Source organism: Protopterus annectens, chromosome 4.part0 (genome assembly GCF_019279795.1).
Source record: "Protopterus annectens isolate FY-2018-M chromosome 4.part0, PAN1.0, whole genome shotgun sequence".
Lineage (NCBI taxonomy): Eukaryota > Metazoa > Chordata > Ceratodontiformes > Protopteridae > Protopterus > Protopterus annectens.
In genome coordinates this window covers 2078711-2094522 of record NC_056733.1, presented here as the reverse complement: position 1 = coordinate 2094522, position 15812 = coordinate 2078711, and the positions used below count along the sequence as shown (strand labels likewise).

The window sequence follows — 15812 nt, the reverse complement described above, 5'->3', positions numbered from 1 at the left end:
TTGGATGCTGTCCAAATTTGCGTTTCAGTGAAGTGATACTGTCTAGTAGTTAGACTATGTGTAAAAAAAAAAAAAAAAAAAAAGGCTCAGAGTGGGGGCAACAAAAGCTTTAGTCCATGTGTGGAGTACCCATTATGAGATGAGAAAGCCATCCCTGGCAAAATTGGAAGTTTTATCTACCATCTTATCTCAGACTCTTGCATGCTAGATACCCTTAGAATGACACCAATTATATAACCAGTTGTTAAGTCCAGTTATTTTGGCTTGGTATCTAGGCAACATTTTTGAAGGCAAGGTACTACTAAAGACCAGTGTCTTTCTCCCTCTAACACCTGTATACTGAGTCCTGTCAAATGTTTTTGTATATCCCTCTGGGTGGAGTGTCATGGGTCACTCCCATTTGAGACACCACTAGGTTGCAGTTGTCTGACTTAGCTCCCTGGGGCCCTTGTAACATCATAGATCCTGATACTAGACGAACAGCTTACAGTCCTCTGTTGCTTTCAAGCCTGGTGAGTGTAAAGTCTGTATGTCTAACTATAGTATCACCTATGCTTAAAGCATTTATTTTGTGTAGAAACAGACTTCGACTTTGTAGGCTTTGTAGACTTAAGCCTGCTTAACTGATGACTTTTAGGTGAGTTTTGTGATGATGCACTGTGTGTGAGTGCAGATGTAGTAGGGTTTGGCAAGTGTGCGGAAGACTGGAATATTTTAGTGTGATTTCTAGAGGTTTTGTCAGTTTTTTTTTTTCTTTTCAGCCTCAACCTAATTTATGGGCCTAGTAGGGTGCTGTAACTGTATTGTTGTGGGTTATGATGCTTACTGATAGTGGACTGATGCAAGACATTTGCCTCCATGTTTTTTGAATATTTGCATCTTTTGCAGGCTGTATTACCTGTTGGTAGCAGCGGTTAACATTCAGTAAGCATAAGGCCTTAGAAACGCCTAATGCAATCAGGCTGAACACACACAGACGCAGACACACACTTCTGCCACCACTCTAGGATAATTGAGCCAGAGACTTGATGATGATCATGCTACTCTTGATTTAAGCAAGCTACAAAGTACAAAAAAAAAAAACATTGGTAATATATTCAGGTGATCTTGACTGTGGAGGCAGATGCTGCAGCTTACCAGTATACAAAGTTCACAATATTCTCTTTACATAATAAATAGTTACGTGCAAGTAATTTTAATAAGATGTTAATGTATAAAACTTTATGTAAACAGTGAAGAAGTTGTGACTGTGCTAATACGCATAAGCAGTGTTAGTGGTGCAACAGGTAATGCATGTGCCTTTGGTGAACAAGGCTGTAGGTTCTCTTATTACACCAGGTAAATGGACTACTGACTCTGCATTGCAGTATAAAGGGAGTGCTACACTCTTAAATGGTGTAGTCCTTTGGAGATGTTAAACAGAGGTCCCATCAGCTTGATTTGGTGGTAGCTCAGGTGGATGTTGGATAAAACAGCATCTATCTAAAAGAGTAGGGGTCCTTTATTTTGAAACTTATTTACAATATAAAGCGAAAAAGAGAAGGTCCCTGGCAATTAACTGCTTGGGAATAATGCAGGAAATGTTCAGTTACCAAAAATCCTAGCAGAAACACAACAGAGGTTTAAAAGCAGTATAAATGCTTTCCTTTCAATATATCATAAAATGTCAATGGCAAATACTTGAGGCAGAACAATATTAGTAGCAGTCCAAGTTGTAAATATCGCAGACTGGTAATCGAAGAAGAAAAGCGTAGTTTATTATAAAACAGGGTTTGCGCTTTCACTGTAAAGCTTCATCAGACCATAATTACAAACACTGAACTAACATTTAAATACTAACTACAAAGTAAAATTGAGCCTTTTTTCACCAATGACATTCACACGTCACAGGTTGCTAAGCTACTGTATACACAGCAAAAAAACTTCAGTTGCAAATAAAAAAACACTTATGAAAACAAAAAGAAAAGTACGTAAAAATCACCTTTCCAGCCTCCTTTTCAGGCATAACACAAATTGCTAATTTACTGCATGCACAGCAAGAAACTTCAGTTATAAATAAATAAAAACATTTATGAAAACAAATCAGAAGAAAAACACATTTGAAAATCACCATTTCAGCCTTCTTTTCAAAACAGGCTTGAACTGAGATGGACTTTTTAGATCACACTTTGGACATGGACTCAATGAATATGTATCTATGAAACCTGTTTTGAAAAGTAGACTTAAAAGGTTATTTTTAAATGTTTTATTTTCTGTTTTCATAAGTGTTTTTTTTTTTTTATATAACTGAAGTTTTTTATTGTGTATTCAGTAGCTTAGCAACTGCTGACATGTTTGAATCCCATTGGTGAAAAAAGATACAATTTTACTTGGTAGTTAGCATTTAAATGTTCAGTGTTTGTAGTTGTGGTCTGATGAAGCTTTACAGCAAAAGCACTAACCCTGTTTTATAATAAACTACGCTTTTATTTTTCGATTTACTGGTCTGTAATATTTACAACTTGGACTGCTGCTAATATTCTGCCTCTGGTATTTGCCATTGGCATTTTTATGATGTACTGAAAGGAAAGCATTTATACTGCTTCTACACCACTGCTGTGTTTCTGCTGAGATTTTGGTGACTATTTACAATATATTTACAGTATTTAAACTATTTATAATATTGGGTAGACTGTTTCTTCGTGTATACATTTACATAGACATTTTACTTAAATTTTGACCCCCCTCTCCATTTTCCAAAGCCAAAATCTTAATTTTTCTAGTATTGTTGCCAAGTCCCATTTTCCATTAAACATTGTTCTTTCACTCTAGTTCCATATAGTTCATATTACATTAAACATTAATTTATCTGTCTTATAAATGTGGACTTTGTGTACTGCGGTGGTGGTGCTGCGGTAGCGTTGTCGCCTCACAGTTAGACGTTGCCCATTCGATTCTCGGAGCGTCTTCTGTGTGGCGACATGCGTGAATGGGCATTCTTCGTTGAAGGTTGTGCGTTAGGCCCAGCAAGCCAGTATGTAAAAATCTACTGCCAGTCATTTGCGGACCGGAGTTCCGCTGTGGCGACCCCTAACTGGGAAAAGCCGAAAGACGCAACATAAATATGGACTTTGTTTCTGTTTTTATAAAAAACATTTTCAGTCATGTTCGTATTTACGTCTTCCATCCTCTGTATATCTTCAAAAAAGTTTCACAGCTCTTTTACATTTCAAAAATACATGTTCAGGTGTTAAAATTTCTGTGCAGTAATTACATGTTCTTTCCTTTCATTTTTTTGTAAGGAATATTTGCTTCACTGGAAATTTATAGTCAATTTCCACAAAAAAATAGTGACATTCTAATTTATTCTTACATCTGTCTGTTCTTGTTTGTATAGCTTTGATTTTTTTTTCATCCTGTAGATCTCTTCAAAGGTATATAAAATATTACTTGCACATAATATTTTGTACAATATTTTTCTTTCATTTTTGATTTGATCCATAATTTTCAGTAATATCTTTTCCTGATAAAGATGTATTTCGGTATTCATATCTTCTTTTTTCCTTTTAATATTTTGTGCTAATTGTAACGTCTGACTCTTTCCCACCAGACAGCCACCAATTAAATGACCGTCCCTTATTATCCTGGGTCAGTAACTAAGGAGCTTCAATCCTTACTATGAGTCCAATATGAGACTGTCACATAAACAGAAGTAATATTTCACAATTTTCCCCCAAGAGCGCAACAAGAAGATCTATTTTCCTTGGACTGGACTATATACCTCTGGATCTAGGACTGTTGAACGAAACTTCAACAGTCCATATCAAACTTCACCGAACACACTTTAACGAAAATGCTTTTACCGAAAAAGCACTTTTGCTAATGTGCATTAAAAATAAATAAAAAAGCATTTATTCAGGGGGCAAACCCCCCCCCCCTTGCACCTTCCATGTCTGACCCCCAACTCCCCTACTTTAATATTCTCACTCTGAGATTGCACTACGGTGGAGTACAAGAAAAAAATTCCCTTATCTGCACCGTAGTACTACCTCCGCAGCAGTCACTCCCCCACAACTCCCTCTACCTGCAGGCATACTTCCAAGAAAGTGCTTCTTCATTGAAAAGCACTTTCACGGAAGTATGCCCGGCTATTTAGGATTCGGTGAAATGGCCATTCGCGCATCAGTCCTAGACCCATACCTCTGTCCACCCAAAATCTGTTTTCTTATTGTACACTTCAGAGCAATGTGTCCCAGTTTAAGACCTCTGATACACTCGCACTCAAAGTAAATTTAAATCTCTCACATTCAAGCACTTCTGGGAAAGTCTGACACAGATTTCCAGCTGTGTCCCTTCCCCAAAAATAATTCAGTAATGCTGCCACCAATCAGAGTGTCTTCATCCCCTTTTAAAGGGGTGTCCAGTTACGAAAATTAAATATCAAAATAAATTATGGCTATGACCGTAAGTGACCAGGCATTTGAGGTGATCTGGGGAGTATCAAATAGGTAGAAGCACTCTCTAATCCCTAAAGAAAACCACTGATTTCCATCCACAATGTAAAGTAATGAAAAGCATTTAATAATAAGTAAAATGATTACAAGAATGTAAATCAAGTCAGTAGCTGTCAATAAACACCAGAACTCATTCACCGGAAATGTAAAATTAAACTGCAGGATAGGAGTCCATTATTCTAGAAAAACTCCAGCTTAATAACTAAGCATTCCTAATCTAACTAAAGAGTACTGTCTCTGATTTAATCTTAACACATAACAGCAAGGCAAAAGGCAGGCTTACAGTTTTTGGTGAGTTCTCTTTCATGGATGTCCACTGACTGCACAGCACTGCAACTGACTGTACTTCACAAAACTGCTCAGCACTTGACAAACTGCAGTCTCAGTTGTCTAATTTTAAAAATAACATTCAGCTGTTTGAAAAGGTCCATTTCTGTCAATCAGTTGTTTAAATAATCACTTGGCAACTAGGAACATTCTAATGACATCTCTCACTGTTCAGCTGATTCTCCACAGTACTTTAGAATGTCTTTCAAAAACATGCACAGTTAGAAAAGTATCAAAACACTGAGATTCTTTGTAAACAGAGAAGTACTTAGCATTTAAAAAACGTATTTACATTTCACAATTAGAGATGCTGGCATATAATACATGTTAATCTGAGGATATACACAAGTCCAGACATGCTAACAAAGATAAGTGTTTTCATTTTCTTCACACTAACTTCCATTCTTTTTCATATTTTAATATTACTATCCTAGTAAGTAATCCCCATTATTATTTTTTTAACCTTTTACAAAATTTGTACAAATTCAGTGAAGCTGCATAAAACAAGGATTAAGCTGTCTTAGACCTTCGTCTTCCTTTGCAACATATAAAATACCTCTTTTAACAAGGTTCGACCTAGAATCCCATATCAGTGAGAGCAGCAGGGTATATACCTCCTTTTCAAATTCCAGTGGTAAACTGCATGCACTAGCTAAGTAAGCCATTTTAACTATTCATATTGAATTTAAATAAATCTTTTTCTTAAACAATAACCTAAAAGTTCTCCAAAACATGTATGTATTTCTTATTTTTGTAATTTTTCTACACAGACAACCCTCTCCTCCTACCACCCAACACTACAACCTGTGAGAGATGCACTTATATAACCAAACTGGAAGCAAAGCCCTCTTCACCCAAGACTGGACTAGGCAGTCAAGAGGAGAAGGTAAACACTTGCACCACACCACACTCATCACATAGTCCCTCAAAACCTACACCACCAAAACACACACACACAGAAACACGATACACACACCTACATTTACTGAGGCTCTCAATAAAAATCTGCGCAAGCAACAGAGACTTCCAAAGCAGAAACGCAAGTAACCTCCACCCCCCAAAACTACCCAAATGATACATAGCCCACAAACTCGGTGTGCCACTCAACCACAGCCTATAAGGCATAACAACGTACCCAACACTCTAGTCATAGGTGACTCTATAGTCAGGCACACTGATGTTCCACTCACCAGGCTAAACTAGGAGAAAGTTACTGCTGCCTGTCTGGTGCCAGGATCTGCCACAGAATGCCCGCACTCAGGTCACTCCACAATACGTACAAAATATGACTCTCCTCATCCATGTTGGTGTGAATGACCTGAGACGTACCTCCCTGGACTACATGAAAAGAGACTTGGAGGAGCTCTCCAATCTTGTAGCCCTGGCAGGTATGACCCTAGCCCTGAGTAGCATCCTGCCATCATCCAGAATGATACCACAGTGCAAGTACAAAATGACTGACTTCAACAATTGGCTAAGCTTCTAGCCTCATTCTGAGAGGATCCAGTATCTGTGCCTGGAATGACATGATCGCTGGACCTTGATGCTTTGCCAGAGATGGCCTGCACATGTCACCCTTGGGATTACGGATACTGACTAAGGCTCTTGCCACCCCTATAGTGCCTTTTTTAGGCAAGGTTCAAATGACAAATTCACCACCTTAACAGGTACAAGCAAGCAAAATCTGAGGGTAATGCTACTCGGTGCTAGAAGTCTAAACCTCAGAATGCACTCACTCTCGAGGCACTCCTTAAAATGGACAACATCGACATCTGTGCAGTGACAGAGACCTGGTTCAAGGCTCCAGAGAGCACCTCTGCATTACCAGGCTACAATTCATACCGCACTTTTCGGCCACCTAACCTGGACCGAAACACTAAAAGTGGAGGCGTGTTCATATTCATTAAGGATATCCACACCTCCCAGGCTAGTTGCTCAGCATAATGCATCCGAGATTATCCAAGTGCAACTAACTCTGGGCAAGACTGCAGTCCAAATTGTAACTTGCTACAGATCCCCCACCATGCCCCAGGACTCCCATTCCTCATTTCTTGATACATTGGAAGATGTTAGGGTACAACCCAACACCCTAATAGTGGGTGATTTCAACTACCCCACCATTAACTGGGAAAACTACTCATGTACCAAGTCTTTTGCTTAATGTTTTCTGGAATTCATAAATTCCAATACCTTGGATCAACTTATCCACACCCCCACCAGGGGCAGCAATATCCAAGACCTGGTCATTACCAACATGGGTAACCGGTGTTCCACACCAGAGGTCAGTTCCTCGTTGGTCAGATCTGACCACAAGCTAATCACCCTAGACATCCACATCCCGTCCCCACCCCCCCATTAGGGAAACCACCGTAAAACATTTCTGCAAAGCCAACTTCACGTTTCTTAAGTCTGAAGTGGCAAACTTCACGATACCCATGCAGACGGACAATAGAGGTGCTGAATCCTACACAAATGCACTTTATAAGCACTTACACGAGTGCATGGATCATGCTATTCCTAATAGAACCAAGATGCTATCCTCCAAAAAAAAAAAAAAAAAAGGAAGCCATTCTGGTGGTCCCCTGCCCTAAACAAACTCTACAACAGAAGAAAGAAAGTGTTGCAAAAAAGAGTAAAATTCCATGATTGGAGAAACTCCCTGGTCAACCTCAGTAAGAAGCGGAGATCCCTCATAAAATCCCCCAAAGCTAGTTACGAAAACAAAATCGCCACTGATTCTAAAGACAAACACAAAGCATTCTATAGCTATGTCAAGAATCTCAATGGCAACACTCACATCTGCTCTGGGTTACAGCACAATGGCACCAAATATACAGAACCAACTGATATTGCCAACGTCCTGGCAGATAGGTTCAGTGCTAACTTTACACCCCCCTCACCCCTAAAGGGACCAGCGGAAGAATGCAAAGTTCCTGTAATCACAGCTGCACAGGTAAAAACACTCTCTCCAAAGCCAAGAACGCAGCATCCATGGGACCTGACAACATCCCAGGCTGCGTTCTACACGAAATGCATAATGAACTGGCACCCCACCTAAGTACCATCTTCAATTATAGCCTCACCTTAGGCTTTGTGCCCACTGAATGGTGCACAGCGATGGTTATCCCACTCCACAAAGCGGGAGCCACCACAGACCCTGGGAACTATCGCCCCATTAGCCTAACGAGCCTGGTCTGCAAGGCCATGGAACGTATCATCATAGATCTTATACACACAGACATTGCTAATCTCCAAACTCTGGATCCCACCCAATTCGGGTTTGTAAAAGGCAGATCGTCTCCCAAACCTGATAGACTTCTTTGAAGCAGTCACCAAAGCCGTAGATGAGGGTAAGGTGGTTTACACAGCCTGTCTAGATCTAGCCAAGGCTTTTGACACCATCCCCCACTCTGGAATTCTAGATCAACTCATTAAACTAGGTATAAATCCCAGTGTCACAAGATGGGTTGCCAACTGACTCACTGGCAGAACTCACACTGTGAAAGTAGCAGACTCCAAATCTGACTTCAGACCAGTGACGTGGAGTATCACAGGGTTCATCCTGGGTCCTCCCCTGTTTGAGATCTACTTTTCTGAAGTGCAGACTCACACAGAAGGTCTTTGGCTAATGAAGTTCACAGATGACTGCAAACTAGGAGCCATAATTGAAACTCCTAATGATATGGACATCCTGCAAAAGGGCCTCACGGAGACAGATGCCTGGTGTCAAAGCCATGGCCTCAAGCTCAATGCCAAAAAGTGCATTGTCATCCCCTTTGGTAAAACTTCTATACCCATGAGCTACCACATAGGTGGTAGTCTGCTTAACACCGGAAGTGTGATGAGAGAACTTGGGACACAGGTGGGAGTAGTCTCTCCTGTGATAATCACATCACCACAGTAGTCAGGAAATCCTTCTATGTGGCACACCTCATTACAGAAAGTTTCTCATCCAGGAAAAAAGAGGTCATTGTTCCCCTCTACCCATTGCTCATTAGACCCATTATAGAGTACAACGCCCCTTTTGGTATGTACCTCACAAGACATCTTCAACAACTGGAAAGGCCGCAGAAATACCTCACAAAGAGGATTACCGGCCTCAAACAGATGCCCTACGCAGACTGTCTCAAAAAACTCCAGCTGTACTCTGTCGCATATCACCTACTCAGAGGTGATCTCTGTCTAACATACAAAGCTATGTCAAACCCAGAGCCGTTGGACATGCTCCACTTAAAGAAATCCCAATCCCTCCAAGCTACACGCTCTAGGGACCTAAAACTTGTCACTACAATAAACAGAACATGCTGGAGGGATAGATTCCTGTCCCAGAGACTTCCTATACTCTGGAACAAATTACCTGACTATATCAAACAAAGCTTCTTATTAGCACTCTCCAAGAAAATCTTGATTAGATGGGAGATAGGAAATTCACCCCGGGGATTACCTCTGTGGCTCTGATCAACAGGAGCACAGGAAAATAATTTTCTTTGGTGGCGAAAGCCAGGGTACCTTTCTGGCTCAGCTTATATAGACCCTAGGGCCAATAGCCTAGTACCCACCTATGAACATATATAAACAGGACCTGCTGGAGAGACCGGTATGTATCCTAGAGAATACCACTTCTCTGGAACAGGCTCCCCATCCATGTGAAGCAGAATTCCTCCCTAACCCAATTCAAGTGTAACTTGGACAGTTGGAATGGACACAGGATATTCATCCCTGGTTTGCCACCTAAGTCTCTAATGGACACAGGCAGCCTATAAATGGCTCGCCTACCAGGCCCATGCTTGTAAGTGCTTCACCTCCCAAGCCCCTGCTTACACTTATCAAGGGAACAAGAACATGTCTGGGAGTTGGGATGCATGGCTAGGCTTAAAAAGGCCTTTGTTGTCATTAGCCTAGTAAACACCCATGAACCGTACCCCAATCCTTAACTCTTTTCTCTGTTTAGATATAAACCTATAGCCTTTAGACATTCATTTAAATAATTCAGTGTTCCTGTCACTCTGGTCACATGTTTGTAGCAATTATGATGCTGTCTGCTTGATAAAGTAATGGGTAACTTTATATCATCTATAACATATCTTGATTTATGCGAGTTAATATCCCATTCATTACCAAGGAAAATATTAAGCTGCTTATTGGGCATCCTTGTCTTATTCCTTTCCTTATGTTTATCTCCTGACTTAGCCATCCATTTACCAAGACCTTTATTTTGTTGCGTTCGTAGGCAGTAGCATATACATTTGTTATTGTTGTACTAATATTGTAAGACTGAAATGTTTCCCATATTTCATGCTGTATATGTTATATAGGTTAACTTCCATTCTTTTCTGTATAACTTTCAAAAACAGCACATTATAAAATTTGTTAGCACTACAGGTTTCCAATTTTGTATTTCGTATCTGCACCCTTTTTCCCATAAACATTTTAAAATGTCACTACTTAAATCCCTTTTCAGCCATTCATTCAACATATCCAAAAAGCACTTTTTTCAAATTGACTTCTCTTTGTATATCTGATACTCTTCCATAAGGTCCTGCTGCTGATTTCTACATTGACTATTGCTACTTCTCTGTCCCCTTCTTTTAAAAGTATTTCTCCTTCTAATTCCTTCTTATCTTGTTCTGAAAGCCATTTAACATTAAATTGCTTCTTTTCTTTTTTCTTTAAACATTTCTTTTACATAATCTTTTACCATTTCCATTATTTTTCTCACCTGGTCAGTTTTACTCCTGTTACATCTTTCATCTCTCTCATTATACTATTGTCTTCAACTGTTTTACTTAAATATGGAGCCACTTCTACCTTGCAGAAAACATCTTTGTATAATAAGTATTTTTTTATTCATCTTATATATTTCTTATTTCATAATAAAGTATTCCCTGTCATTTTTTTGTTATTAAATGCTTTTACTTAGTTTCCATAGCATCTTTTTGCTTCTCTCCTATGATCTAATAGCCATTCCATATAACATTTTTTGTATTTTTCTTTAAGTATTATCCACTATTCATTCCTGTTTTTATAAAATTCTCTCATACCAACATGATCTTTGCAAAGTTATATTACAATTTTCCTTTTTCCATCCCATTTTCTGTAGTCTTTTATCCCTTTACCTGTTTTTATATATTCTTATTTTTGTTTAATCTCTGTCTAAATAGCTACATGATCTGGAAACCCTGTTTCTATTGCACCTTCCTCTGCAGTCTCTGCCCCGTTGATATTGAGAAATAATCTATTTCTGTCTTATGTTCGCATCTATTATACATCTGTTTATTATATTTCCATATCCTAAATTTACCATATCTGATGACCTTTAATTTATGTCGCCACCCTTTTTTCTTTTTTTGTGAAGTCAGTTAAAATCTCTGATAATTATAATCTTCTTAATTACAGCTGTATAATCCAAAATGTTTTGAAACAGATGTTCTTTTTTCTTTTCTTGTGATAAGCATAAAAAGCGATAATTCTGTATACCCATTCTTTCCACATTTCATCTAGAATCGTTATTTTTACCTATTAGAACCAAAGTAACACCTAATATTTTAACAGATTCATTACATAGACTACATATATCTGTACAAGCTTCTCTTCCCAAATTCCAAACTATGTTGCCTCTCCATAAATTTTGTTTGTATTCTTTCATCTTTATTTAAAAAGTTTGGTCTTCCAAAAGTACAGTGTTTGTGGCAAGCCTTGTGCACCATTCTAGAATACCTAATCTTCTGACTAAACCTTTTTATGCTGTTTATATTTGCAGCTACTATTGGACAATTATTTTTTTTCAATATTCTTGCTGAGTTACAACTTTTTTTCATCCTTGCCCCTTCTCTCTTTATTTTCTTTTCCTCTCTCTCTCTCACTCTTTTACCAATCAATTCTTTATTTTTCTTTATTGTATCTTCATTGTCACTTTTATTAGCTGCGTCTCTATTTTCTTCACCTCTGTCATCTCTCACTGTTTACTGTTCTGCGAGTTTGCTCTTGCTTTTCTTTTAGGTGATTATCTGATTCCCCTTCTGCAGTACTTGCACTTTCTTTAAAATCCATTCATTCGCACATTATCAGTTTTTGACATTTATAACATTTTAAATCACATTTTTTTTGCATCATGTCCCATATTTCCACATGTTATAACATTTTAGTTTATCACAGTTATTAATTAAATGGTCTGATTTCCCACAAAAAAAAAAAAAAAAAACGTTTTGGGCTGTCTTCAGTATTCCACAACACTTTTATCACCTTCGACATTTATAATACTGAGGATATTATAATATTTTGTTTCTCCATTTTCAACAGTACATTACATTCCTCCCACTTGTCTATAAACCTCTGATCAAAATCTTTAGAGATGTTCATAACGCCTTTACATAGTGTCTTTTTTCAAAGTCGCTTTTTCCACTATTGTAAATTGAATAGAATTTTTTTTTTCTTAGATTCTCTACTAAATGCTTTAAACACATAACTGTTCCATGGATAACGGTCTCTCCTCTTTTTGTATCCCACCCATAAAAAATTTTGCCATCGTGTAACCAGTCTCAAATACAATGTCATAGAAAGCTTCCTTGTCTATGTGGATAAAAAATTTACTTTGGATGCCTTTGCACCTAAAAGCATTATTACATTATCCCAAATTGTATATCTGTTCATTCCTTCATCTATTTACTAGAAATTCTGACGTTTTTTTGCCCTTGTCCCTGCTTTATTCATGTCTTCCTTTTTCTTTTCTTTACTTCCACTCAATGTTTCTGTGTATGCTTTCTTAGAAAAAAATATCGTACAAGGCATAATTGCAAACAACAAACCTATTTAGTCACCAAGAAATCCCAAGGAAGACCAAGTTTCTCTACCTTTGCACCACAGATAGATTTGTTACAAAGGAAGGCTGCTGTCTTAAAGGAATTGCATGTATGCATTTTATGAGAACTGTATTTTTCTCAACAGCTGAACTGCTAAGTTTTTACTAAGCCTGTAATGATTTTGTATATTGTGCTAGTGTTTTTGTGCAATGTAACCTAGATCTGGGAACTTCAGTTGGAATGGAGCATGAAGCTATAACCATTTTATTTCTGATTTATTTTTGCAGAGCAGTGATTAAGAAGGTGTCTGCTCTTGAGTACAAGCTACAGAGGAGGACCCTTGCCAAGGAAGACTTTATTAATTATATTCAGGTAAGTGATGTTTATATTGTGGTATTTGCATCTTTATAATTTAAACGACATTGTAGCTAATTTAAATGTGTAGGGTTGAGCTTTATTGTTAGCTAAACAATCAAGATTATTGTTTTGAGATCTGAAAGGAAGTCAGTGTCATGTTCTTGAAGTCGGGCGGTGCTGACTGTTAAGACCAGAAGTATAAGGTTAACCTTGGTATAGTATCTTCTTATGCACAGCTTTCTGGTGAATGTAGGCAACAGCTCAACACAGTAGTCATAATTATATTGTAGTACGTAGAGCACACCGAGTACACTGCAAAATCTGACAACTTTTAAGTACATCTATGGTGTCACAGGAGCATAACATGTTCTGTTTTCCTTGATTTTGCAGCTTTTATGTTTTCGTTTGGGCCTAGAACGTATAACATAACCACTACAGAACAGCAGTTAGAACCTAAAATATCTTATAAAACAAAAAAGCAGACTGGAGTGCTTGACAACTTTAAAAACTGTTAGTCAGTCATATAGACTGTTATCTTCTGGACGCTATAGAACACTTTCATGCTGCTACTCTTTTTTTTACCCTAACTAGAACAGTGCAACCACTGAAATTCCATGTACTGCAAAGAATTGTGGTCTTTGTCTCACTCCACTCTGAAGCTCTAAAGGTGAATGTCTTGACATCCTTGTTGTTAAGGCATAACAGCATCTTCTCATAGTCTTTTCTACAGCCTAAACATGCCTGCAGCCCAGTATGTTTTTTTAATTTTCATGATCTTTTCTAACCTTGAATGCAGTTAAGGGAGCAGACATCATGGAGTGCACATCTGGCCTTACACATAGGTGAGATAGCCAGTTGTCCAGGGTACAGTTCTTCCAAGGGCACTCTTTCCCATTTTATTTTTTAAAGCTGTCTTTCATTGCTCAAAAAAATAAATACATAAAGCATTCCTACTGAAAATTAAGTGAGTACACACAACATGTGGCACTTGAGGGGGCAGTACTCATGTAGTCACAGTGTTACTTTGGTTAAAACATTCCAGGATCACAGGAATACAGACCTCCCAAGATTCGGTTAGAGACATGACAGTGTCTGAGTTAACAGACGGAACAAAATAAAATTGAGAAGTTGTTCTTAATTTATATAGTAAGAAGTGAGAGGATTTACAAGTGGTGCTGGTGAAATTAAATTTTTACACCTTTTATTAAATTATAATGCAAGACTTAGTCAAACATACATTAATATAAAAGAAAATAAACAATATTAACATGTTTCAAGTTACGTACATTGTATATTACATAATTTTTTTATAACTATCAGTCGAATATTACATAACTGCTGAATCCTTCACAAATGCTTTCTACGGGCATCTCCAAGAATGCATGGATCATGCAATCCCAAATAAAACCAAGACCCTTTCCACCAAAGGCAGGCATCCTATCTGGTGGACCCCAGCCATAAACAAACTTTATAACAAGAGAAGGAAGCTACTGCAAGACAGAGTAAAATCCCATAAAGGGAAGGCATCCCTGATCAGCACTAGCAAAAAACTACGTTCGCTAATAAAATCATCAAAGGCCAATTTCGAGAGAAAAATCGCTAAGGACACTAAAGATAATCACAAGACCTTCTTCAGTTATGTTAGAAACCTGGGCGGAAACCCTCAGATATGCGCAGAGTTAGTTCATAACGGCAAAAAATACACTGAACCCACAGATATTGCCAACATACTGGCAGACAGGTTCAGTGCAAATTTCTCCCCTCCCTCTCCCCCAAAAGACGAAATAAATATCTCAGCTGAATGCAACCTCCCTGAAATCTCAGATGTCCAGGTGAGAGCTGCCCTCAGCAAAGCTAAAAATACAGCATCCATGTGACCTGACGGTGTCCCGGGTTGCGTGCTACGTGAACTCCTAGAGGAGCTAAACCCGCACATAAGAACGCTGTTTAATCTTAGCCTTGCTACAGGATACGTCCCTGAACACTGGCGTACAGCTACAGTGGTCCCACTCCACAAAGGTGGCACCTCTACAGACTCTGGAAACTACCACCCCATAAGCTTGACCAGCCTGGTCTGCAAAGCTGTGGCAAGGATCATTATGGAAGTCCTAAACAAAGACATCAGGGACCTACAGACAATTGACCCTACCCAGTTCGGCTTTGTAAAAGGCAGATCCTGTCTTTTAAACCTGGTGGACTTTTTTGAAACCGTCACTAGAGCCATTGATGAAGGCAAAGCAGTTCATACAGCCTACCTGGATCTGGCAAAAGCCTTCGACACAATACCCCACTCAGGCATCATAGACAAGCTCAACAGCTTAAATGTAAACCCATTTGTCACAAGATCGGTTGCAAACTGGCTAAAGGACAGAACCCGCAAAGTCAGAATATCTGGAGCTATGTCAGACTGTAAGCCAGTCACAAGTGGAGTCCCACAGGGCTCTGTCTTGGGACCCCTCTTGTTCGGCATTTATTTCTCAGATGTGCAGGCAAACATAGGGGGGTTGTGGCTGACAAAGTTCGCAGACGACTGCAAACTAGGCGCCATAGTCGACACATCAGCTATCATATGCATCCTCCAGAAGGGCCTCACAGAAACAAACGACTGGTGCCAGAGTCATGGCCTTAAACTAAATGTCAAAAAATGTATAGTCATCCCCTTTGGAAAAAACAAAGTACCCACAAATTACCACATAGGTGGTAATCCATTAAGTACGGAAAAAGTAATCAGAGACCTGGGGACCCAAGTTGACAGCGACCTCTCATTTGACACCCACGTCGCCAAAGTGGTTAGAAAGACCTTCTACCTTGCCCACCTTATCATGAAGGGATTCAC

The 15812-nt window shown here is 38.8% G+C and overlaps 1 protein-coding gene across 1 annotated transcript in view; it reads left to right on the top strand.

Moving 5' to 3' along the window:
- UTP6 (UTP6 small subunit processome component) overlaps positions 1-15812 on the top strand; it is a 1596914-nt gene that overhangs the window by 150534 nt on the left and 1430568 nt on the right. Inside the window, exon 2 of the mRNA XM_044068038.1 lies at positions 12907-12991. Within this exon, the coding sequence (XP_043923973.1) occupies positions 12907-12991 (85 nt within the window). The remainder of the gene's footprint in view (positions 1-12906; positions 12992-15812) is intronic.